This window comes from Rhipicephalus microplus, chromosome 6 (assembly GCF_043290135.1).
Source record: "Rhipicephalus microplus isolate Deutch F79 chromosome 6, USDA_Rmic, whole genome shotgun sequence".
Lineage (NCBI taxonomy): Eukaryota > Metazoa > Arthropoda > Arachnida > Ixodida > Ixodidae > Rhipicephalus > Rhipicephalus microplus.
In genome coordinates this window covers 35045437-35072868 of record NC_134705.1, presented here as the reverse complement: position 1 = coordinate 35072868, position 27432 = coordinate 35045437, and the positions used below count along the sequence as shown (strand labels likewise).

The window sequence follows — 27432 nt, the reverse complement described above, 5'->3', positions numbered from 1 at the left end:
ACTTCCACCAGTAATGTCGCGAGCAAAAACAAGATCTGCAGCCAGGAGTTCACCCGAACCGGAGCAACCAAAACGTTCTCTTCTTCTTCGTAGCCCAAAACGGGTATGAGCCACAGCGGCTCGTTCATCAATGGTGGCAATATCATAGTTGAAATAAAGAAGAGGAAATGGACATGGGCCGGGCATGTAGCGCGTAGACAGGATAACCGCTGGTCATTAAGGGTAACTAACTGGATTCCCAGAGAAGGAAAGCGGGTTAGGGGGAGACAGAAGGTTAGGTGGGCAGATGAGATTAAGAAGTTTGCGGGCATAAATTGGCAGCAGCAAGCACAGGACCGGGTTAACTGGCGGAACATGGGAGAGGCCTTTGTCCTGCAGTGGACGTAGTCAGGCTGGTGATGATGATGATGATGAATTGCCCTTGACGTCAGAACCCACTGCGGACAGCGCGTTTTGCCGTTGAGCCAACTTCCACAAGAAAAGCTGGGTTGGCACCAAGCATATGATGGATTACTAGAAACTCACACACGATGGCTGATAATTCAGTCGTAATAATTTTAGGTATCTGTTTGCGACTTTGGTGGCCCCGACAACAAGCTGCGCATCTCTTGATCTGTTCGCGTGGCTATTACCGGTGATGGATGCCCCATAATTTAAGGCTTTGGTGCAGTTTGGCACAATTTCTGTAGATATTATCAGGATAGGGCCGTGAATATAATTTGTCGCCTTTTGACGCAGTTGGCACAGGAATGGAATCACTGTAAAATAGCATCTTGGCCTTTCACGTGTAAAGTGTTGTCTGCAACACATTCAATGCACTAAATCATGTATATAAATACAATTTAACTATTGCATTACCTCATTCTTGATAATACAACTATGAAACACCACCCCATCAGTGCTTCATCAACCTAGGCAAAAGAAACACTTCCCTACTGCTCATAAGACTATGATTTGGAATTCTGTCCAACTTCTCTTTCTGCAATTTTACTTCAAGATATTCAGAAAATATTCTAGAAATTTTCTAGAAATATTTGATCTGATCCACACTCAAGCTTCAATATTTGAATTTGCACAAAAAATTTTGTAATTCACGCAGCTCTAGCCTTGCACTGCTCAGTGCTAACGCCAACAATTTTCCTCTTATATGCTTTTCCCCCCAAACCCTTTTGCATTGCCGCAAAACTGACTTTTGGACTCTACTATGGCTGCATGCGGGCCAACCTGCGAGAGACTGGTTCAACACCATGTGGTGGATGAGACAGAGGTGGACACTTAAGTTAATGTCATTTCAGTGGAGAAATTTGTGAAAAAAATACAAAAAGTAGGACACTAAAGATTTTCAGCGTCGACAATTTGCAATATTCTTATACAATGACATCTATGGGCTATGTGACGGTGCCAAGAAAAAGTTTGAATTTTCATGCACATTCAAAGAGGTTGCAGTTTACTGTATATACCAGTTTTACAGTATGTGCAGTACTTACAGATTCAAATGAGACTTCATATTCTTTTATATAACAACTGGTGTGTGGAATTGTTCGAGATGACCACACCTTGTTGCGACGAATCTGGTCTTTGAAGATAATGTTCGCTCTGATCTTCGCACTAAAACAAAAATTTTGCTAATATGATTTAAACTGAAGATAGCGAAAATGAAAGTATGCAAGTTACTTAGCTTTAAATTATTCTGTTTTAATCCACGAGCACTGTATGTACCCAGCTGTCAATGTGACAGCGTAGGCTTCCCTGTGCAGGTGGTCCCGAAAAATCATGCCAGCTGGATGCAAACTTTGCCAAAAGAGAGGATCCACAACAATGCCCCAGCACACTATGCATTCACAGTCAATGATTACACTGCTGATAGCATTCAGGCAGCCAGTCTAAGAGCTTTCCCTAGTCTAGTAGTGCTGTCCAAGTAGATTCAAGAGAGGGTGTGCTCACGTCTTGCCCGAGGTCCTCGCGGAGCACTCGAAAGATGCTGGGAAGTGGAGAGGCCGGTGCTTTGCTGTGCAGCACCCTCAGGGTTCGGACATACTCTTCGGGCAGGAGGTAGTCCAAGGCGCCCACATGCTGACCCACTTTGACAAAAACACCACCATTGATGCAGCACAGTTGAAGCAGCCGCTCTGCCGATCGCTGGTGCACCTGTAACCCCAAGTGTCAGCTGTGGCACGCTTATGCTTAGCGATCAAACCTTCATCAACGCTTTGATGCAAGCTGAACTATCTGTACGCACCATGTGACACAAGGGCAAGCAAATTTAACAATAAATAAACTTAGAATCCAATGTATACAATCGCTGTTGCATGCCTTGCTGAGGACACAGTTGGCAAAGCACACTATTTTTCAACTCCATGGCTAAAGAATAGATGAAAAAGATGGAAAAGAAACCCCACGAAAGACTTTACAATTAGTAATAAAAAAGAAAGGGTTTGCATGCTGCTATAAAAGCATTTCAAAATACATTGAACATTGAAGCATAAAAGCAAGTTTTAGCAAAATGCCAATATTACGTTTTTGAGAAAATTTACTACACTTCCTCAGACTTACATTCAAAAATAGTGTAAACCTTCTAAAGTTGAAGCACATTCTGATGCCAATAATCTGAATGTTAAATATTAAAACAATATGTGAAACATACATTGGTACCAACAATATTTCATCAGACGCTGCCTCTACCAAATCGAATAGGTTTGCCATTTTAAAATGGTAAAACATGCAATAAACATGCCAACTCAAGTGGTAATCCTGTCAATAACTAGGGAAAAAATCCCCCTCAGAGCTGCCTAAAACTTTATAGTGATTACACACAAAAATTACTATATATTCTGCAGCAAAAATTGTCTGACAAGCATCACTATTCAGAAGAAAAAAATTGCAAAGAAACGCTCTTAGTCAAGGCATATAAAGGTACTACTCAATGCATATGCATTGTAAAACAAGTGCGTGTAAGCTGCATTTTAGAGAGGTTACGATTTTAGGCTGAAGCAAGTCTCAGACTGCACTTGAATTCATGAAAGTTGTGGGAATGCTGACACCCCCCCCCCCCCCCCCCTGTAAAGTTGTCTGCGCCGCGTGGCGCACGTGTCTCGCCCCAAGGCATTATTTCGGTGGTGACCACCGCCGGGCGATAGATGGCGTTGTGTTCGCTTTGAGTACCACTGTTGGTAGAGTGGTAGCGCCGGCGGTGGCCCCTGGCGGAAGGCAGGCCTTGGTGGTGGGCGAGCGTTGAGCGAGTCTCTTCTGCGCGTGGCGGCTGCCGCGAACGGTTGTCTGTAGTGTGGGTCCCCGATGCTCGGCACCGCGGGCTTCGCGCCGGGGTCCCACGTGGAAAGTCAGGCGTTGGCGACGCCGCCTTGGGTATGTGTTAGTGTGTTGGGTGCGTTAGTGTGTGTTTATCATGCTATTGTGTGTTTAGTGTGTCACTGCGTTATGTTGTTTGTATGGTAGCGTGTTAATTAAAATTGATGTAACATTCGGCGGACGATGTCGTCGTCTAAATTAGTTAATAAATGTATGTGTTTGTGTGCTTTGTACTGACCGTGTCCACTGTGTCCAATCACTCCAAGAGCGTGGCGTGGCGATGCGCGCGTTCGCCTCACCGAGACCCCACCCTGGCGCCCAACGTGGGGCTCTTCGAGTATCGGACGACAGTTTTTGCGGTTCGGTGCAAACTTTTGATAGAGCAGGAGTGGAGTAGGCCTAGGGGGAACTTCTCATTGCTAGCGTCGGCGGTGTGCTTTGTTGAGAGCGAGGAGATCGTTTTGTAACGTGTTTGAAGTTGTCGGCAGGTTGAGTTTTTATTATTTTTTTTTGCTCGCAAGTGTTGTTCTTCTTTGTTGGTATTAGTTTTCAAAAACATTGAATTAGGACGAGAGCCATGCGGTCCGCATCCTGGGGTGAGCAAGGCCTAGAGCACGTGGTTTGTAGGCCAGGCCAAAAGCGAGTGAGTACGGAAGCCTCGTGGGTGGTTCGATTTTCTGTAAATAGCTTCTTCTATTATCTTTAGGCTCAGGGAGCCGGGCGTCGTTGCTGTCTGGTATTGCGGCTCGATGCCGAGGCGTCGTGACACCGCCCGGGGCGGTGGACGCCGATCGCTCGGTAAGCTGCTGTGTGCGGCGAGCGATAGGGCCACCTCACAGAGTGGGCGTCTCCTCGCGGCTGCCTCTTCTGCGCCTAGGCTGGGTGAATGCTGGTTGTTGCCGAGCGACTCATTAGGCCTAAAGCTCTGCGCAGCCGCCTGTCGCACGTGGCACAACTAGGTGGATCGTGGCGTTGAGGTGTTGCGCTCTGCTTCCTTCACCTTTTTTTTTTCTTGTGAGCACAAGTTAGGAAAAGTGATTTTTGTTTTATTTTGATGGGCGTCTCGGCCGCCACCGATGTATTAGCTAGCAGTACTGACCAATGTACCACGTGGACGAAAAGTTCGAAGCTCCGTTCCCGAGGACCTGCTCGATTGTTTTCTTTCAAGTTTTTTTGTTGTTGTTATTGATGTATTCGGCGGGAGGGATGTCATCCACGGCCGGCTGTTCTGCACATCGTCAGCGTCGCTAGCCAGGAATGCGGTCGTGAGGTCGGGCAGGCCTGGGGCCTGCGCAACTGCCTGCAGCCCGGCGCCCTCGCGAGTGCTGGTCGCAACTGGAAGACGTGTCGGCGCTAGCGACGGATCGTCGCGCCGGCGGCAACGTTGCTGTTGCGGGGCCGGTACTGAAATGAAGTCTAGCCGGACAGTGCAGCAGTGTCGACCAGCGGCGGTGTCGTGGTGCAAGGACATTATGGTCGTGCGATATCATTTTTTTGTTAAAGCTTGTGTAGCTAATTTTTGATTTCGGGATATGGTTTGATTTAAGGTTGGAAGAATGTGGGGATGCTGACACCGCCCCTGTAAAGTTGTCTGCGCCGCGTGGCGCACGTGTCTCGCCCCAAGGCTTTATTTCGGTGGTGACCACCGCCGGGCGATAGATGGCGTTGTGTTCGTTTTGAGTACCACTGTTGGTAGAGTGGTAGCGCCGGCGGTGGCCCCTGGCGGAAGGCAGGCCTTGGTGGTGGGCGAGCGTTGAGCGAGCCTTTTCTGCACGTGGCGGCTGCCGCGAACGGTTGTCTGTAGCGTGGGTCCCCAGTGCTCGGCACCGCGGGCTTCGCGCCGGGGTCCCACGTGGAAAGTCAGGCGTTGGCGACGCCGGCTTGGGTATGTGTTAGTGTGTTGGGTGTGTTAGTGTGTGTTTATCATGCTATTGTGTGTTTAGTGTGTCACTGCGTTATGTTGTTTGTATGGTAGCGTGTTAATTAAAATTGATGTAACATTCGGCGGACGATGTCGTCTAAATTAGTTAATAAATGTATGTGTTTTGTGTACTTTGTACCGACCGCGACTGCTGTGTCCGTTCACTCCAAGAGCGTGGCGTGGCGATGTGCTCGTTCGCCTCGCCGAGACCCCACAAAGTGTACCACATAAAAAAAAAAAAACAAGTCATATCAGTGATATGTCTGTTGCATTGTACATATCTGAAACATTGTACGTATCTGAAAAGAAATTGTTTGATTGCTGAATGGCATAGGTTGTAATGATACCATGCATATATGTAGTCTGTTTTTTTCTGTGTTAATGCCCACAAAAATTCAGTTGTGCCGCCGGTCCTATCTTGATGTTCCTCCCAGTTATGTGTATTTTAAGTAGTGGCTAAATTACATCTTTATTACTTCCATTATTGCACAAAAATGGTTGTTTTTCATATGTCTCAGGAAGATCGTTTTTGCCAATTCGAAAAGTACTCCGAAAGGCATTGCAGCATACAAAATTTTGCCCAATAAAATGCTCTTTCTAAAAAATATATGTTGTAGAGTAACAAAAATATTTTTGAACGTATAAAAATGTGAAAAGTGTGTAATTTCTGGCAGCCAGCTGGTAAATAGTGAAATAAAAACACTATATATGCAAAAATATTCAAAACAAGGAAAATTCAGAATATTTATTTTGAATATAAATGACCCAGAAGCAGCATAAAAATAACAAATGTTGTGCAAAATATTTCCGTTCACATAGACAAAAAAAAATCAGAACCAAGATGCTGCTTCATTGCTCGTGCCATGCGGTAAAGCATTGCTTGGTTTTTTGTAAAACACATGTGAACTCCTACACGTTTCTCAGCAAACGTTTGGTTTTTTGCGACAATAGCTTCCAGGTGTTCCAATACAGATGGATGCCCATGATGTGAATAATCCCTCTATAAATCAGATGCCCAACGAGCATCGCTATTCTATCTAGCGTCATCTCTTTCCATGAGCCACCTCTCTCCCCATGGGTTGGCGTTGCTATATATGCACCCAAGCATATTTCATAGCAATTTGCACATCGTATTAATAAAAACAACAATATCGCACACAGTTCTAAAATGTTTTACGCTGCCTTTGTAGTAGGGGCCAAGATGTGCTCCGGTGGCTTTCTTTTCGTTAGGAGAAGCTCTACAGCCGGCGCCAGTCACCGTGCCCCAGCAACGAGTGGACCTCGCACGTAACCAGAGTAGCTATAAGATTCTGCACAAAGGTCGGCAGCTACACACTTGTGGCGGACGAGACAACTTGAGCCCGTGAACAAAACAAACCCATGAACAGCTGCGCATGTCACAGGCTGATGCAAACATTGTCAACATAAAACTTGAAGCTGAGATGCTGTCATCCTCGAACTCTACACTCGTCCTCACTCAATTCAGGTGGGGTTGCAAGTAAGTTTCGAGCAACGTAAGAGTTTTGCAAAGCAGGTGCGCACCCATGTGCGCGAGATGATGAAGCCATAGGAGCGGCTAGTGACACTAAATGCGACTCTTTGTCTCATATAACAATACAAGCAACATCAAAGCTGCTGGGAACTGGCCGAGAAGACCATCTCGGCATTTTGAACATACGGCGGACCTTCGGAAACATTTTTTGTAGAATTAATTTTCCCTGACCCCTAGTAAAAGCTCTTTTATGAATATCTGGTATAAATTATTGGCAATTATTACTGCTCAACCCAGTCAAATTGCATAGCTGACACTTCAATTTGATATTTGGGGGCATGCACTTTTGTCAAGTTCTCTAGCCTAGTCCATTTTTTAACGACACAGGCACACTGGTTCGCACACAGGTTTGTCAAAAACCACTACGTTGCTAAAACAGGCAAATTCGAATTGATTTCGAAAGCTGAGTGACTGGACTAACCACCAGAGAATGTTGGGTGCACGAGAAACAAATTCAATGAGCCAAAATTGACAATCCAAAGCATCGATCACAGGTCATCGATTTGAATAGACATGGTAACGAAAGAGTTAAGCAAAAATGGTTTGTTGAAGAAAACTGAATAATAAGGGCAACAAAAATCTCTGTGTTGCAAGTGATTTGCTCGCTTTTTTTTAAGTAAATGAATAAAATTGGACACTTCACAGACACGTTGAAGTGATGTTCTCAAGGCACTCATTAAAGTAAGTCACTTCAGTGCACAGCGAGTGGTAATCAGGGCACTTGCAAAATCCAACTTGGTGCTCATGCCACATGTTATAGAGAAGTAAAAACTTTAAATAGATAGCTTTCTTTCATACTTAAACTTTATCACCAGTAAGAGTGGCGCCAATTTTGTCCACTTTTTTTTATTACTGTTACATAATTCCAAGCATGAGTCTGTTCGGCTTGGTGCAAGCTGGATACAATGCGCGATAAGATTGGTACGGCCACTATGTTGGTTGCCTACATGCTTGTCCACATGTCCATGATGTAATGCCTGTGCACTGGCTGTACAAAGCCAACAGCTGTCTGTATCGTTGTCTTGTGTCTCATGTTTTGTTCTTTGCGCTGAGACGTCACTGATGCATCAAATAAAGCACTAAACCCCTGCTATCAAGTTCACCTGGTTTCCATCATTTTTTGTGAAGCTGAAACAATTGCAGTTGTTTGAAATGCGTTGAAAAATTGATACACATTTGTACCACTGTCCTAAATGTGGTTAAAGATTTTCCCTTTCACCTGAACCGTTCAGTCTCTGACAAACAGTTGCCTTCACTGAAAAAATGCTCGGCATTTGGGACCCCTGTTCAAAGATTGGGAAGACTGACAAGACCAGAAGACATCTAATGAGAGAGAGAGAGAGAGTGCACTCAGCAGCAGAGGCAGAGACAGAGAGCTTTGAAATAAAGAAAAATTATAGATTCTCGGCTCCCCAACCCAATGCTAGATAATTCAAACAAACGTCTTGAATCATATCATCACCATGAAGTTATTGAAATGGAACCATTTTATAACAGAATGCTGTCAAGCGGCAGCACTTGCCTTGTGGAAGTGTAGTGGGGCTATGACGTCGACCACTATGACAACTCAAAAGACACAAGAAGATGAGACAGCACGACACAATGACTTTAGTGAAAAAAAAATATCTAGCAAAGAGAATAGACGACAGCAGCAGCACCAATATAAACACCGAAACAGGGACCGTGCAAAAGTAGAGAATAACCCTAAAAACCATGGGCATAAGAAAGAATGTCCCTATCTGCAGTCACTCATGCTAATGAAATGAATAGTCGGACTCTATAGCAGAAATACTATCACAGCTTTGCTAGTAATTTATTCTCATATAAATACAGCAGCTCTAAAAAATTTTTTGGTAAATATTAGTTTTGAGAACATATGGTATGTAGCATAACATATTTATATTTCTGACCAAGCTATGAATACCTTCATTTTATAACTTGCTGTATCTGCCGTAAAGGCTGCAATGCAAACAGTAAATGTGTTGAGAGGCACTGCCACACTTCATCATGTCCTGAAGCGCAGCACATAAAACGGTATAATTACACAGAAGATGACAATGTGACAGCTATAAAGACAGGTTGGCACGCGGCTTATTCAATAAAGGCGGCCAGGAAATGACGTGACAACCTCTACACCACAATGCATGAATGGCCACGCTCTATTCGACATGGTGCAGAAATAAAACACACAAAGCATGTTCTCAAGAAGCGCGTGTTCACTAAATGGGTGTGGCACAGCATGACAGTCATCACCTGTAGGCCAAAGAATGTTCACCCCAAGATCGTACATGTACCTGTGTTGATATCGCCTAGAAGTTGTGGCAACATTGTTGCAGGCCTACAGGCGCCTTACTACGATGACAGAGCGCCAAGGAAAAAAGAGCTTGAGAGGAGAGGGAGCCTGAAGGCTATCACTTGGGCAATCAGGACATGTTTTTATGACGGGTGCCATTCAGGTGATTCAATGCCAGGAGGAAGAAGCATGGTTCGTGCAAAAGAGTGGACTCAGCCTACAAGCAGTGCCCGCTTTGGTGCCACTGTTCGGTAGATCCAAACCGTTGAACTAGCTCAGGACTGGCACAACGCATGAACAGGGGGATTAGATGAAAAGGGGAAGCACCTCGATTCCCCAAATGCTCCCTTGAGTGATGTTTATTGTATTACTATAACCTCACACCTCTTTACAACATGATGGTTCCGAACGTACATGCAGTATATTGATAAAAGCGTTTGCCTTCGCATGCCAACTCGACTATGGCTAATCTTGCGAACAAACCTACCGCCCGAACACCCTTTACTGATATGTATTCGATGCGTTCCTTCCAAGACATGGAGTGATCGTATAGCACACCGAGGTATTTTATTCGCTCAGCTTGCAGAATACACTCTAGATTATAATAAAGAGAAATATGAAAAAAAAAAAAAAAAAAAAAGCGGCTCAATCCCAACCTCTTCGTCCTCTTCCACACGAAAACCACGCGAATTCATGCGGCAATATTAATTGGTGAATCTGTACAGTTCAGAAAAAGTACAAAATGTCCTGCCACCTGGACAATCGTGATCATCATGATCAGCCCGACTACACCCACTAGAGGACAAAGGCCTCTCCCATGTTCCACCAGTCAAATTGGTCCTGTGCTTGCTGCTACCACTTTATATTCGCAAACTTCCTAACTTCATCTGTCGACCTAACTTTTTGTTTCCCCCTCACCAACTTGCCTTCTTTTGGAATCCAGTCTGTGATTCTAAATGACCAGCGGTTATCTTACCTTCACGATAGGTGCCCAGCCCATGGCCATTTCTTTATTTTTTTGATTTAGGCTTTGATGTCCTAAGCACCTGTTTGTTCTCTGGCAAACTCTGCCCTCTTTTTGTCCCTAAGGAATACACCTATCATTTTTCTTTCCATTGCTCGTTGCGTCGTCCTCAAGTGAGGTAAACCGTCTTTGTAATCTTCCAGGTTTCTGCTCCGTGCAGCATTGCATTGCTGAGTAATTCAGGGGACGAATTGTGATTCGTGATTACTGAATCACACAAGGAGAGCAGAAAAGTAGGTCTTAAAATTAATCTGCAGAAAACTAAAGTAATGCATAACAACCTCGAAAGAGAACAGCACTTCGTGATTGGTAGCAATTGTAAAGGAGTACATCTACTTAGGACAGGTAGTAACCACGGAGCCGAACCCCGGGATAGAATTAACTAGAAGAATAAAATTGGGTGGAGCATATTCGGCAAGCATTCTCCAATCATGAGTGGTAGATTACCATTATACCTCAAGAGGAAGGCATATATACCTGCTGCATCTTACCGGTACTTACCTTGACAATACTTGTGAGTAAAATTTGAAATGACTTATGAAGAGACAGATTTATGGATACTCTTCAAGAGTTCATGACTGAAGTGCTCACCTCTGAGCGTGTTTTGGCATACTCCTCAGAGTCCTGGTCCATTCCCATGGTGGCCAACTTGTAGTCACATGCTATCCTGGACACCTACAAACATAACAAGCAGGAAAGAATGCCTATGAGAACAACATGAAGAACCATGCTCGAACAGTAGGGCATCTGTCAAGAAAGAACACATGAATGTGAAATGCAACACACTGGTGCAGATACAGGAGCCACAAACAGCTAAACAGGCATTATATTACCACAAAACAAGGGTGTGCAAATATTTAAAATTAGAACAGAGTCAAATGTGAATAAAATACTGAATTTTGTGCACACATAGAAGCATCGATTACTGATAGAAACGCCACTGTTACTATCAGCACTTTTGAAAACATACAGCATTCATTTGCTTGGTTTAAAAGGTGGAACAAAGTACATGGGTTTGGGAACAGCCCTGGGAGCATGCAAAAGTGCCTTTTGTAGCATGCTTAGAGCAGCCAGAGAGGCATTTCAAGCAATCTTGAAGCACCCAGAAAGAGAACCTTCAGATCAGATGTACCCTCAGATCAAATCACAGCGCTTCTGAAGTTGCACTTATCCAATGCCGCATTTTTCAAACACAAGGCTAAATTAAAGAATAGCCTTATTATTGTGATAGCAATTTATATGGACACTATCAATGGGTTTTTCCTATCATCGTCATGTTCTGTATAAAGTCCAAATTATTAACTTATCACCGTACATTGTGCGTTTTATCTGTGGGTAAAAGTGCACAAGCGGGGGGGGTGACAAATGTGGCTGAAACAGGGATCAAACGAATCTGCCCATCTCTGTCACTGAGAAAGTGCACGCATGCGCTCGGGTGCATGCACTCTCATGCACTCAGCAGAGAGGAAGCGCCACACCGACCTTGAACGAGCAAACAAGCGTGAAAAGATGCAGGGGAGGGGGGTAAAGGGGGGAGCGTTGCTCGAGCAGCAACTGTGAATTGTGTTCCTAAGAGTGTGGTAACAATCACTAGACCGTGAGCTAGCTCATTAGCCATCAGCTGGCAGTTCTCATACACTTCAACGTGCTGCGTTTTCATTATGAAGAACAGATTGTGTGAAAAATATTCTCCCCTTGACGTGCTCCTATTCTCTTACACCAGCTTTTTTTAAAGTTACGGGAGATCAGATCCGAAAAATTGAGGAGCTTTAGCTTCGCCTTAAAGAGTCGAATGTGATAGCGTTATCCTGTACCTAGTGCATACTTAAAAACTATTGACCCACTACATGGCCTTAAGAAAAAAGGCGCAGTAACATGTGTGCTTTGCACGTTCTGATGCCCGATGGCCATGCACGCTTGCACCGCATGTTATTACTGCAATATCTCATGTCGTATTGTGAAGCATGTATACAGGATGAATGTGTTTGTAGAGCATGAAAGTTACTTTCACTGTATTCACAAGCAGAGGTGTGGCTGTGTGGTACAAAAAGGAGCACCACTTGTCCTGCAAATGACCCGGGTTCGATCCCCACTCGGACCCAGACTTTTTTTACCATTTATTTTATTTGTATCTTTATCAATTTTTCAGTCCTTTAGAACCTGTGCACTGGGGGCTGTTGCTTACCTATCATGGCAGTTTGACGGGGGCACCCCTAGCCAACTCACCGCAAGGAGCCTTTAAGTGCGTGCCGTCTCTTGAAGCAGCACGCACATGGAGGCTCCCTAACTCGTTGCCGGCAGCTGCGGAGGCTAGTGCGCGCAAGGAATGCTTTGCTTCTAACTTGCCATGGCCCCTTCTGAAGTCACTTTATAGGACCAATGCGATGGAAACATGCTGAGAAGCATAGAGGATAAATTTTGTGATTTTCATTTTTCAGAAAGGGAGGCGCAAGCTGCTGATCTGCCCATTTCTGTTGTTAGAAAAAACATCCCCGTGGTCATAACAAAACATTTTTTTTTCTGCAGCCCCGAAAAATGAGTAGGAGAGTAAATATTGCATTTTACGCGCATGAGCGATTGTGCCTCACTCAGATGGCTCGGCTTTATGATTACCAATCAGCAGAAAAAATTACGCATAACTTATTGTTTGGTAGAAAAATTGTTTTTAGGAAACATTTGTTTCAAATACACAAACATGTCATCCCGGCACCTGAAAATAATATATATTTTGTGCTTTTTTGTTGAAGGAATAATATTTTGTGCTTTCATGATGAAATAAATATTAAAAACCTTAAAGTAATTGCATCATGGGGATGCCTACAGTTTTTCGCACTAAAGTCTAAGTCAGAATCACAGCAGCAGGACTAATAATAATAATCATAAACTATTAAAAATAAAAAGAACATCAGCTAAAAATAACATGAAATAGCAGGTACTGATAAAACCTGAATACAGGCACTAAAGTATATAAAAAAGAAGAAAGAGAAGATGAGTGCGCAGGTAAGCACATGAGAAGAACATTAAGACGAAATAATGCACGTGGTACACAAAGAGGGAAAATAAACCAATGATGCACCTGTTTCTGTTGCTCAAGGAAGCATACACAACGCTATAACAAAATAAAGAATTGTATCGGGCCAGCTAGTATGAATCAATCTTGGAAGGAAGCGCAGCAACTATTACACAGAACGAATGCTTGTGTTGTGTGTTCTGTGTAATAGTTGCTGCGCTTCCTTCCAAGATGGCTATAACAAAGCCTTCTTTTTCTTTTCATTTTTTTTTGTTGCTCCAAAAAATGAAATGAATACCTGGAGCTATAGCTTTTACGAATGATGCACTGCAGAAAATGTTTAAAATGTTCACCCACTACTCACCCAATCCCTTGCATTAACTATGAATCCCAAAGAGAAAAACAATAACATGAGCCCCCGAACGAGTGAGTGGCTCACCATAAAATTGACATTACCCGTCTAACTGTAGAAACTGCGCAAAGGAATGCACTTGTTTATATATGCACCAGCATGTCGCCCATACCATTTATTATGAACCAAAGAGTTATGATTTACTGTGTAAGATGCTGGCTATCTGTTATGGTGTGGTCGTGGTGCCACTTAAAAGTGTGAATTCCTAGCACATGTTTCTTCATGCCACCATGTCATCTGTATTCACTGTTGTACTCGTGGCATAACATGGTAATTATATTAATTGCTGTAGTTTAAAGCTCCAAACCGAAACTATGATTAGATGAACTTCGTAGTGGACGCTTCTAAAATTTCAACCACCAGGTGTTCATAAAGTGCACTGGCTGAGCACACAGGCCTCAAGCATTTTCAAATTCATCAAATGAGGTGCTAGAGCCTCAAAAAATTAAATTTCTGATAGACTTGCATGTGTGTCGTCACTGCCAAGTGCATGAGTGCCAAGAAGGCCAGACTATCCCCACAAGGACATCTACTACTCTAAGCGCTTCCAACAAGCAGAAGTAATTAGCACGAGAAAATGACAAGGAACAGCTGCCACAGAATATGAAGTGTATCCGGCGAATTGCCCTTTGAAGGGTTTGCTCCCGATGCCCTCATGCGAAGCGTGCTGTTATGAATGCTATGCGAGCCACCTACAGTAACGTGCAGAATGCATTACCAACTTGTGCAGTGCTCTCCCTTCTTTTCTGCTTGAAGCCAACCATGCAGCTGAGTATGTTAATGAGTGCTGCAGTGTGCAGTTTCGTAGTGCAGTTTCGCACTACGAAACTGAGTGCTGCAGTGTGCCTATCGTGAGTGCTGCAAAATGAGTGCTGCAGTGTGCCTATCGTAGTGCAGTTTCGCGGACGACCATGTTCTGTGGCTGACCACATTTCCAAGAGTCGACAGCAACGTGCCCTTCAGACTTCCGCAGAATATCTCTTTGGACAGTGGCGGCTGACCCTTGTCCATCGGGACTATGTTACCACGGCAGAGAAGCTGTTACGAAGGCTATGCAAGTCACCAACAGCAATGTGCAGAATGCGCTACGAATTGTGCAGTGTCCTCCCTTCCCTGCTGGCTCCTTTCAAAAAGACACTTTACGCATTCTTCACAGACACTGGAGGCGCTTGTCAGAGACGCTGGATGCGTCTCTCAGAGAGAATGCGTGCGTTCCAACAGCGGAGCTGCACCCTCCTTCTTGAAAGTCTCTGTGCTTAAAAAAGCTGGCGCATCTGCCGTCGGCTGCTTCCACATCCACGTTTTGTACATACGTTGTAAATTGAACATTTTCCCCTTCTGGCTGCCTTTTGCCTTGCCTGGGTGCAACCCTAACCAGTCTATTGGCTCTCACTTCACGCTACCCAAGAGACAGACCGTGGGGCCTTGTAAAAGCAACGACGTCACTGTATAGAAACAGCTCAATTGTCCTTGTGGCAGCTGCTCAGGCCATAAAAGGAGGGAGTGAAGTGGCTCAATCGGCTGCATAAATCCAGCTGGCTAAGCCAGCAGTGTCTTCCGTTGCCGACAGTCTCGACATGTCCTCAGGTAGTGGGCGACCTCGGCAGTAAGGCGTGGCCAATATCACTTTTCTTCTATTTTTGCAAGCGTGCGGGAAACACCCAGGTGGCCAACTCTTGGGTTGTCGTTGAAAGCGTGTACGACTTCTGGTCCCAAGGCTGAAGGCAACACAAGAAGGTACTTGGTTCGAAGCAGTGAAAAGCTTTTTTAAATGCTGTTGCGTGAGAATGTACTTGCATGAATACCTTCAGAACAACAGCGGTATTGCGTTTGAAGTACTCCATAAGGCCAGTGAGCTCAGCGAAGTCGTTCAGCGTAGTTGTTAGGACCCATAGGTCTTAGGAAGCTGCCATTATCCTCTTCAGTCAACAAAGTGAAAAACTGCGCGAAACACAAAACAGTGGCAAAGATGGATGAAGCGCTAACTTACAACCAAGGTTTTATTCCATACACGGGGGTATATATAGCACAAGCAACAAGAGAGGAGGGAGAGGAGAACAGCGACGTGGAACTTCTCCGGCTTGCAGAAGCTGGTGTAAGGGGCCGGGAGAGAGGCAGTCAGCACCAGAGTGTTTTCTGCCGGACTTGTAAACGACACTATAGTTGAACTCCTGAAGTTTCAAGCTCCATCATGCGAAGTCACCTGAAGGGTCTTTCAAGTGAGCTAGCACACAAAAGGTGTGGTGGTCGCTCACAATTTCAAAGAGCCTGCTGCAAAAGTAGGTCAGACACTCTGGCATGGCCCAGATAATCGCAAGGCACTCAGTTTCTGTTTTGAAATAGTTGGCACCTGTCTTACATAGCAATTGCCTAGCATAACTGATAACTCTTTCCAGCCTGTCAGTCATAAGGACAGTGTGTACTTCTGTTTTTCAGTATGGGTTGAAAGGCGCACGTATCGGTGGTGTCTGCAGGTGTATTCATTGTTCGAGAGAAACAGTGCGAAAAACAACGACAGGAAAATAGGAAGAGACAAACAGCGCTCATCTTGTGTCTAGCTATTTATCTGTCTTCATTTTTTATGCTGTTTACCTCGAACAATGAATGAATCGTTGCCAACTTGCCCAGTTTTCAATACTACTCCGCAGATGTAGTTTAAGCTTCTAAAATGCTTCGTCTTAGGGCTTTTCCCACTGAAATTTCATGTTGCTTTCCGTGAGGTGCATTAGCGGCTCGGCAATCTGTGAAAACTTTTTGATGAAACTTCTGTATTATGTGCACAATCTGAAAAGTCACTGTACTGCCTTCTTATCAGTGGGTGGCGGGAAGTCGGCAATGGCAGCTGTTTTCCGTGGGTGGGGACGAATTCCAGACTAGCTCATAATGTGTCCCAGGAACAACAGCTTTTGATGGGCGAAGCGACACTTTTCTGGCTTCAGGTTGGGTCTGGAGGTTTTGATAGCTTGAAGCACAGCTTCAAAGCACCAGAAATTCTTGTTGAACCTCGAGGAAAACATTACGATGGCGTGAAAGTACACAAGACAAGTCTTGCACTTCAATTCAGTCAGCACGGCGTTCATAACACGCTGGAACGTCGCAGGCGCCGAACAAAGACCAAAGGGCATGACGTTGAAGTCAGAGAGGCCATCTCATGTTATGATGACAGTCTTTACTTGGTCTCTTTCATCTACTTTGACTTGCCAGTAGCGGGTCTTGAGGTCCATCGAAGAAAAGTACTTCGCATTGTGTAGCCGATCCACGGCATAGTCTATATAGTTAAGTATGGGTACATGTACTTTTGTGACTTTGTTCAGGTGAGGATAATCAGCACAAAAACGTAGAGCCTTATCCTACTTTCTAACTAGCACCACAGGAGATGCCCATGGGCTGTTCAATGACTGGGTGATGTCGTCGCAAAGCATTTCATCAACTTACTTCTTTATGGCTTTGCTTTCTCATGTCAAAACTTGATTTGGGCTTTGACGGATCGGTCAGGCACTTTTTTGTCTTATAATGTGATAGTTAGCAACTGGAGTCTGTCGGATCCTTGACAATCTCAAAAAGCAGTCTCTAAATTTCTGAAGCAGAGCTTTGAGATCGTCTGTCTTGTGCTTTAGAAGGCTCTGATTAATGCCCGAATCTAGCTGGGGAGCTCCATTCATCGAAGCAGGTTCAGTAGCATCAAAGAGGGCAAACGAATTACTAGCATCTATGTATCCCTCCATGTAGGTGACTGTCATATCAATGTTGAGGTGCCTGCATTCATGACTGAAATTTGTCACCTTTACGCTCGCTTTTTTATGAAGAAGCTTGGCTACACCTCTCCCAACCCAAATCTGACAGCTCAGGAGCAGGTTCCAGTCGCCCTTGTTAGATACGAACTGCGCACCATTTCAGTGTTCGGGTTTTTAGCGAATAATGGGAATATTTCGCCCCAAGGCTTGACACAGTGAGTCATCCTCTGAGTGACGCCTTCACATTGTAGCCGAGGTGGTTTATATTCCACATTCAACGACCTGAGGGCGATAGCTTCGCCGAAGTGCAAGTGATGCAAGCTTTCAATGCCATCTCCAGCCCCCAGGCAACACCCTGGGTCTCCCATTGGTTAAAAGCGTCGCCATATGTTTGGGACTGCCGAGTGGACGAACCTGACATCACTCCTCCAGCTCATGATTCGCTGAAGATGATGTGATTTGAAGCTATATAAGTCAAGCAGCCATCGTAGTGGGTCGTCTTCCTCTGGCCGAGGTCCGCAGCGTACGAGTTACTGCCAACCAAAGTGATGTGTCTCAACGGCCAATTTATGTTATTATTTCACTCCGATTCTCTTGAGTAAATAAACCAAAGTTTTTCTCCGTATGTCCACGTAATTCTCGACTGATGCCCGCACATCAGCGGCGAGATGCAATACCCTCGATGACGCCTTCAAAGTCTGCGGATGACGCCTTCAAAGTGCCGACGAAAATGATGATGCTAAGAGAGGCAGGATGGTGACTCGCTCTTTTACTATATTCGAGGCATGATGACCAATTGCCTTATTTTATGAGATGGCATTATCCACAAAAAGCGTTATCAATTGGGAGTGTAGGCCAATTACAGTGTCATGCTGATTTAGAAAATCCATGCCTAGAATGACGTCTCTCGGACAGTGTTGCAGGGCCATAAGGTTCACTGCATAATTCTGGTCTTTAATTGGGATTCTAAGTGGCCTCCAGCTGTCCAAATTTTAGGTCCTTCCCAAGCTCTCTTTACCTTTTTCAACTTGGCAGTGAACTGGCCATTGATGACGAAGTAATCTGCCCAATTGTCGACGCGGGCAGTGATGTTGTGGTCATCGGTGAGAACGCCAAGGTCGTTTGTATGTCGTCTTGCGTTGCGGTTGGGTCACTCCGTCGGATCACGGCTATGCTGGTTTGTTTTGCTGCTTTCTCGTTGCGTTGTCAGGTCTTCCTCGGACCCCGAAGTTACGGCGTTAAGGCTCTGTTAGGCTTGCACCGTGCTTTTTTAGGCTTCGTCACGGCAGCAGTGTCATCGGCAAAGGATCTTCGCTGTTTTGTCATACAGCAACCGCACATCTATCGGTCGCCGCTCTTAGTTTTCCAGATATATAGGCTAGGCGACCGGCACCAAGTTGGGCTTGTTTACTGCTGGCGGTGTGGCGAGCTGTAAAGGCCAGGTGATGGTGAGGGGGAAGTTCTCAGGTGGTCCATCATATTGCGAGGTAGTCAGCGATATCTTGAGATTGTTCACCCTACTGTGAACATGATGCCTTGATGTTAAAATTGCGTAGCCCTATCTGCCGGTACTGGCAGCAGCGGTAGGTGTGGCCAGCTTCCCCACACTTGTAGCAGAGCGGGCAGTTGTCTGGGACACGCCAAGTGTCGGTTATTCTTAGGGAGTATTGGTGGCCGGCCGGCTAGCGGCGTAACGTCGGTATAGGCAGTAGCATCTGGTGTAAGAACTGCGGTAGAGTGGTGGATTGAAGAGGGTGGGGAGAAGTAATAGAATGGCAGACAGCAGCGGGGTAGCTCATAGCGTGCAACTGCAGCTCTGCTTGATGAAGAATTTCCGGGAATCGCTGGACCTTATGGCGCAGGACATCAGCACTAGAACCCTCTTGCCGCTGTGATGAAGGCAGCAATTTTAGTGCCTCTTGCTACACAATGCTCGAATCGTTTCATGCAGGTCGTGGTGCAGAGCCTTTGGATATCAATGAACTGTGGTTTGAACTGTGGACGATTGAACTACCGCTATCGAGATGTCCAGGGTCATCTCTATAGTGGTTGCTTGTAAGACAAATTCTTGTACACTATTCAGTGGGTTCTGGGGAGCTATTCTCGCAGTGTCCAATTCAGTCTCCCCTGATTGGCTGGAGTGTGCCGCCTGTTTCCGATCTTTCTTCCGCAAAGTCATTTTGACACTCAGCAGCTTTCACAACTCCCAACACAAATGAAAAAGACAGAATGCGTTTGACCACAACGAATGCTGGCCCCAAAAATTCAGACTTAGATGCACATCTCTGTGGACGTGCATGGACTCTAATCACGTCAACCTTTGCATTAAGTTTAATTCGGCCGCCCGCCTGACATCACTGAAAGGTCTGTACACATTCATACGCATCAGGAGTCCTGTTACTCTACATTTCGTCCAATTAATTACTTTTTACGCTTGGAATTCGCTGGCGGGTTCATTGTGCCGATGTGATCACGCACGCTATGACGTCACGACGCGCCGTTTTTTTGTTTGTTTTTTTGCGAAACGGAATGTGCTCTGGCGAATTGACATGCCGAAAAATGGGACAATGTGAGAATAGATCCCCCGCATTGATCCCGAAAAAATCTCCTGTTTAACTGCTCGCATGACTTTCATGACGGAAGGCAAAGTTTCTTGTCTTCCAACATTTCGGAATCTGTGTGGCAGGAAAGTCCAGTCATTGCTTTCGTGATGAGCATGACGCTTTCATTGGGCAGCTGGACGGAGGTTTCAAGTAGAGTTTCAATCTTCTCTTTGCATACGATGCTCGTGAAAATAGCTAAGATGTGCCACGTTGCGAGGATTGACTAGTGGATCTCGTACCTCATACTGGTGGCGTCTTGCAAGGCGAAATAGGCATACGTAGCTTGCCGTCATTGCTCCAGGCATTGAAAATGTCCACGCGGTTGTACACTTTGAGCCAGCTTTTCGGGTCTCCAAACAATGATTCTTCGTAGGTTGGCCGCTCCTTGGGTTACAGCATGACTTTCGAGAGCGTAGGCGCAGAGGCTGTCATTATTGCCGCAATAGTAATCATGGCCTTAATCTTCCTGGTCGCTTCAGGTAGACGACCGTACTCTAGCAGTAGACCTTGTTTTTGGCGGCTTACTCACAGCTCGAGATTAGCGTCGATGTCTTCTTTCAGACTTGGACTGAATTCACGGCTTGATGGGGGTGTCCAAAACATGAATGAGGCAGCATCTCCACCACAAGTCATGTGGACGTGACTGGGAGGAAGGCAGCAGTAACCTTCTTTGAGATAAGCTTTTTCAAGCCTGCTTAGTAAAAAACCTGTAGTCAGCATTCTCGTTGAAATATCGAGACACAAGTTGATTACATTAACCCCCGAATGCAGAGATGTAACTTGGCTCGCGACTTTGACTTGACTTGAGCAAGTCGGTGTGAAGCAAGCAGCGGACTTCAAAATGCCCAAGTCAGCCTTCGCGTTTCATAGATGCTCAGGCTGTCTTGCTTGGTCAAGTCAAGAACGAGCTTCAAAGCGGAAACACGCTGCTCGCCTGTTAACGAGGGTAATAATGAAGTTGTTCGCATAAGGCATGTGTTACAGCAAAAAAGGACCATACGTTTTAAAATAACTATAAAAACGAAGGGCTACAAGCATATTTTGCTATTTCACGGCTAACGAGCGGCACGTGGTGCCTGCCGCCACAGTGATGAGCAGTGTTGCTTCTGTAAAGCGTTCATTGCCCGCTGGTTTTAGTGGCCACCCAAATGCGGCGTGTTTCTCCACGGTTGCTTGTTTGGAGGCAAAACAAGCATCGCGTTGGGTTCTTTTGTCTTTTTTTATTTTTTTCAATCTAATGCCGTGGCGTGTATTTGCGCTGACCTGGCTCACGAGGTAACGCAATTTTCACGGTATTTGCCTTTCACGGTATTTGCCTGTGGACATGCTTTTAGTGGGCTAGGTCGCAGTTATATATGAAAAAAAAAAAAAGTTCCGAGAAAAAATGTGATTCGTATCCTTTTGTTGAGCTTGCTAAAGAAGAGAAAAAGCGGGGGTCAGGACATTGCCCTCAGCAGAGTTTTGTCTCGCAGGGTGCAGTAATGTCTCACTGCATGATGGTGAAGCGGATGAAAAACCCGTGTTAGGGGCACCTCTTTTTTAGGCGTGTGGAGTTTTACGTAGCTTTGTGCTACAAACGATGCCTTTCGGAGCAAGAAACAGCGCCCTAGACGGGACGAAAGGATAGACGAGGCACACAGACGCAGTGCCGAGTGAATTTTGTACCGAAAGAGACGTAAATTGTTGTCATGTTTTAGAAAAAAACAGAAATAGCCTTTGCGGTTACGAAACACTTCGGCGTCGTCACTACCGGGGCTATTGACACGCACGTGTCTGTAGTTGACACAACCTGTAACGCCAGGGAACTCAGCAACTTCATAAAAGTCCCGCATAACTACAGAAAGTGCTGCCGGTTGCGGAAAGTGCACCAGCATCGCGTACAGGTGCTTTGCGACGAGTAGCGTAAATTTTTCTACTGTCGACTTCGGAATGTGGACGAGATTCCCGGTGACTGTTCGGAATGTGCCCGTGCCGTAAAACCTGAGAGCCATCAGTAGCTGTAACACTGGAGGCACCGGGTGTCTTCAGTTGCCCCCACTTTAACGGAGCGGCAACATACCCAGTAGCTGCCGCACGACGTTCTTCGTGAATCTGTATCGAGCTTGGAATTGTTCCTCGTCGTACAACTCCATCGGATTTCCTCGGTCACGTAAAGCGGGCTCAAGAATCTTTGGCAGGCAGTGCGCCTCATAAAATGCTACGCTTATGACGAGGTAAGCAAACTCAAAAGCAGCCACCCTCCGCGCGACGCCCATTCGAGAGGTGGCCATGTTGGAATAACGCGTGAAGTCGCTTTCAAGCTAGCCCGACAGCTGACTTGAAACTTGTCCTGACTTCGACCGAGCCAAGTTGCCTTCAAGTCAACCGCAAGTTCAAGAACGATTTATGGTGACCGGCAAGACTGTCTTGAGTCAAGAACGAGTCAAGTACGAGTCAAGTAACATCTCTGCATTCAGGGGTAAGACTCAATCTTAGCAATGTGCCTAAATATAAGAACGAAGTGTGCATTGTCCCGGTTTTTGCATGTACGAATAATGTGGGCATTTTGGATGTATAGGATGACTTGTTCTCGAATTTTCTTTCTTTTTATCAATCAAGTGACTGCAGTATCGATGAGTTATGGCTATTTTTCAAAAATCTCGTTCTTAAGTGTATCGAATATTTTGTACTTATCAAAACTCAATGTATAAAAAAATTTAACAACCATGGCTTACTAAAGAAGTTGTTCGTCTTGAGTGCAAAGAGAAAAGAATTTTAAAAATGTGCCAGCAATGCCCCTCTCCTGCGAATGCATCAAAACTGTGTGCCATACACTCGGCCTTAGAGACAGTACAGCTGGAGCTTGAAACTGCTACTTCAACGAGACATTGAAAAACTTTCTTCTCATGCCTCCGTAAAAACTCTGAAGGCATTTTTCCTCAATACAAAATCGCAGTTAAATCTTTCTGTGAACGGACGCAACGAATCAGATAAACTATCATTTGCATAGACTTAACAGCTCTTTCTGCTCCGTATTTTCTGCACAGATTCACCTAGCAACAGTCAAAGCACATCACAGTTCGACAGAGTCAAAAACCACGCTTTTCACGCATCGTCGCATCATGATAGTACACCGCTACATTTGTATTCAACATGAGAAGTGCATGTATGCACAAGTTGTAATATCTTTTATTTTTGGCATACGGCCGATGAAAGAGTACGGCAATGATTTGTTGCCACATACTCCAGGCATAGCGGTAAAGTGAATAGCTGGCATTGCTGTTGAATACATGCAGTAAGTGTAATCACTCATATACTATAACTGGGCTCATCAGTTCGTTGTTGATTGTGATTAATCACTGGCAGCAGAGCTGGACTGTTTTTGTTGTGGATGAAAATCTGTGCACTCTGAAAACAGCACACCGACGCAATTCCTCCGTAGTGCTGTGATCTTGACAGACAGTGCTGATACTATCTCCCTCTTGCACTGATTGCTTTAGCATCCAAAGACGACACAATGATTCCCAGACAACTTCTTGTAAGCAGGAGTGCCCCGAATAGGTGCTTTCTCGTATTTCTAAGTCCCGGAGATGCCGATTTTCATGTTAACTTGGTGAAACAGATACAAGCCTTGGCAGTTAAAAAAAAAAGTGGCCGTCTAGTTGCAAGAGTATGTGCTAGGAGTCCAGGTGCCTAGGTGCGAGATAGGCGTGCTCTGGTCTATTCATCACGTATCGAATTTTCCAGCCTTATCACTGGTGGTTGCGCAAGCTCTGTAATAATCTTGAGTGTTCGTGCCCTGTGTGCAACCTTAACAAATTATCTACTACAAACGTAAAGCTTTTTGAACAGTGAGACAACCTGCGCCGAGTATAGCTCACAGGCTTTGTGGGTTTAAACTGACCACATGAAAATAACACGTGTAGCAATATCAAGCCAACACTCTCGAGACTTTAGTTCACTTAAAATGAACTTACATTGAACTTCCCTGATGGGAGCGCAATTTCTCTGAGCTTTTCCACACTATCAGAAATTCCTGAGAATGCCCCATTTTCCAAGTTTTCCCGGTCAGAAGACACCCTGCTTCAATAAACGTCCCCTATTCTTTCCTTGGCATCATTGCCTGTTAGTTGTCATTGATATTGTGAATTCGAAAAGTAAGAGTCCTACAAAAAAATGCACTAATGCAGGACAAGAACAATGTGAACTGTGCCGAAAAAATCACATAAAATAAGACATTTGTACTCTGTTACCGAAACATGAGTACCTTAACGCAAATGCTCCAAGCTGACCTATTTTCCCTCGAGCGATGCTGTCTCTTCAACAAGTTATCTATTAACGTTCTTAAAACTTGCTTTCTGCTTTTTAGTTCCCCGCAAAGAAATATTTCCGAGTTCCATTCCCTGTATATTTCCGGTATTAAAATTGAACTTCGTCGTAGCACTAATTTTCTTGGCGTAATAGTCGATTCTCACCTTAAATTTCATGAGCACGTAATCTTCATTTCAAAGAAAGTTATGTTCGGCATAAGAGTTTTGATTAGAGCTAGACCATACTTCAACTTGCAAACTCTCCTAACTTTGTATTACGCTTTTGTCCACAGTCACCTAAATTACTGCATTTCTTCCTGGGGTGGTACGTATCATACCCACATCGCCCCATTAATAACACTGCAGAAACAAGCGTTACGCATCATTACATTTTTCCATCGACAAGCAAAATCTTCCCCGCTGTTCTATCAGCTGCGTGTTTTGCCCCTTCATCATCTGTTTAGGTACAGCATTGGTATTTTATTTTTTAACGTTTTGCACGATCACCTTGTCTTAGATATTCTCCCTCATTGCATCACTAATAATCTCAGTTCAACGCGCTTTGCCTCACGCCAGAATCTCTTACTTTTGTGTATACACACTAACTACGGCAAACAAACGGTTCTATTCTCGGCCATTTCGCTCTGGAATTCACTAACCTCTGATGTTAAATCTTCTAAATCACTTTGCATTTTTAAATCCAAACTAAAGACTTTCTTGTTAGGCCCTTCTGTTTGATTGAATTGTAACTGTATTATCATGTCTTTTTTTGTTGTGGTATTCATATCCACATATTTTTTTTTTTTTAGATTGACGATGTATTCCCTGTTTTTTAGTGTTCCTGCTTATTATGCTAATGGTTTTTTTTGTTTTCTTTTGTTTTTTATTCATCTTTCTCTTTTTTATGCTGTGTTTATTTGCTGACAATGTATTTCAGTGTTGCTCCATGATTACCTTTTCTTTTTTTTCTTTTTTTTTTCCATCATGGGAGGTCCCGCCTGCGGTTCTTACCTTGGGACCTCCCAGTGAATCTGTACCCATGCACTTTTCCATGTTCACGCTTGATGATGATGAATAAAAACATCAAAAAACAGTCCTTATGAAGTGTGCCAATCATGTAGATTTCACAGCAGAGGGAATGCCCACTACATAACAACCCTGGACTGCTCCTAGCAGAGTGAATTTTTAACACCATTTACTAGTTCTTTGCCGTCCTCAACTGCACTCTCTGTGTAGATGCATACTCTGCAACTGGCTATCTGCGGATGCATTATGCAGCCAGTTTACAGGAGTGCTGCAAGTGCAAGCTATCATAAATTCCCACTAAGTCCTCACTCACAGTGGCTGCAGCCCGTCCAAAGCGTACAATGCCAATGTTGGAGACATCCCACTGGTTGTTGCGTAATGCCAGGTAGGTGGCACCACCGCTGCCAGCCAGGGCACCCAGCTGGAGGAATCGACGCAACATGGCCGGTCGCCGCTGCAAATGGCGACACCGAAAAGGCACCTGTGTCAAATCAATGATACTACAGGTTTTCAATAAATATCCTATGATCGATTTACTTATCATATTTCATTGCAAGGAAACTCGTCAGTGATGCGGAAGCGCTTTGTCACTGCTAAAGTTGCTTTGAAAAGACCAAGTAATGAAACACTCTACTGTGTAATGTACTATCAGTTCTGTGGAGGTAGCTTGCATAAAAAAGTTACAGGGTGTCGCTGCTTATGGCATGTGCATACCTTAAAAATTTGAAAATCCCTCATAGTCGCAGATGTTCATCTTCGAATTCGAATGTACCGAGAATGCAAGAAAAGAGATTACACCGTTACATTAGAAAGAAAGGCTCCATGGCATTAAGTACTGAATTTTGAATGAGAGCGCACCATGGCAGTACTTTATTAAAAATATCGGCAAGTCCTCCCACTCGTATGAACACACTCATTTACAACTGGGCGTAATTGCTTGTGGACGATCCAAAAAACAGATGTCTTTTATATCGGGCACAAGCAAAATGCCACCACCACTTTCTACAGTGAAAGCCAATATGAGATCCCAACTTGGGTCTCGCGCAACGTCGTAGTTGTCCGCCACCGCAGCCACCGCGGGTGTCTATAACCACATCCCAAAAAATTAACCAAAAAACCTAGTACCATTAACACAGTGGAGCTCAAACCTGGGTCCACTGGGTGCCAGCCCAGTATTCTACCACTGAACCACGCCAGTGCTTGGGACTTGTTGGCAAACTTGCCTTAAGCAGGCTTGATTTCGGAAAAGCAATCACGTTAATACGACTTATAAAGCGTTTTAAAACAGCAAAAGAACAAGCAATCGTCATACAATGCGAATAATGTAACAAGTGGGTCGTCAAATGCTAGAACCTATTATAAAAGCTTGTTTTTGTTCAGCTATTAACTGTGGTACATACCCACTTTAGGCATAATTTCTCATCGTCAGTCACTGCATGAACAATTGAGACAAAATTCCTCACGATAGTTTAGCGGATACCACGCTTGTCAGAACAATGACGAAAAATGGCATTGCCAATGCTGGCCTGTAACCATAAAATATTTATTATTAATGCCGTAGTGGGCATCAAGCAAATGTGGTTGCAGCAGTTATCCAATGAGTATTAAGAAAAGGCTCTGCAAGACAGCTGCACCTTCCGTGCAGGCCTGGCATTATTTTCTTTTCACTGTACAGTGCAAAACTTACAGCCAGTCCTTGTGGTGACTTTTCTTGCAGAGAATTCAACAAGTTAAAGAGTGCTTCGCATCTATTTCTACTTTCAGAAAGAACGGGGATAAACAGCACCCATCCCACATAACGAAATAAACAGTACATTTAAGTGTATTACATTATGTTAGACAACTTCCCATTTTCCCATGAGACTGCACTAAAATGAGCCTTCATTCAAATTTCTGTTTGGTATAACAGTGTAGACCTTATTCCTGAGCTCTCGGTGCCTAAAGTTCAGATATTGACTGTATTTCAGCCTTGAGATGGGTTGAGACTCTAACATGTGGTGAAAACTGACAAACACTAATGTGAAGCAAAGCAAAGGGGATGTTATTAGAAGTACTCGTAATGTAGTTATGAAGGAAGAAAAGCGGACGAAAAGATAACTTGACGTGGGTGGAGACCAAATCTGCAACCTTCGAATAACGCATCCGATATTCCACCAAATGAGCTACCATGGTGACTATCTTCTTGTCCACTTTATAGTATATGTACGTGCATTTAAAAGTCAATCAGCGCCGCCAATTGCCATTGCGGAGAGTGTGGGACAC

The 27432-nt window shown here is 44.5% G+C and overlaps 1 protein-coding gene across 6 annotated transcripts in view; it reads right to left on the bottom strand.

Moving 5' to 3' along the window:
- Adck1 (aarF domain containing kinase 1) overlaps nucleotides 1–27432 on the bottom strand; it is a 146427-nt gene that overhangs the window by 104343 nt on the left and 14652 nt on the right. For all 6 annotated transcript variants that reach the window (XM_075865915.1, XM_075865914.1, XM_075865916.1 and 3 more), the window contains 3 exons: nucleotides 25484–25624; nucleotides 10688–10771; nucleotides 1945–2148 (listed from right to left, as the gene is read on the bottom strand). In XM_075865915.1, the coding sequence (XP_075722030.1) occupies nucleotides 1945–2148; nucleotides 10688–10771; nucleotides 25484–25612 (417 nt within the window). In that variant the 5' untranslated portion in view covers nucleotides 25613–25624. The remainder of the gene's footprint in view (nucleotides 1–1944; nucleotides 2149–10687; nucleotides 10772–25483; nucleotides 25625–27432) is intronic.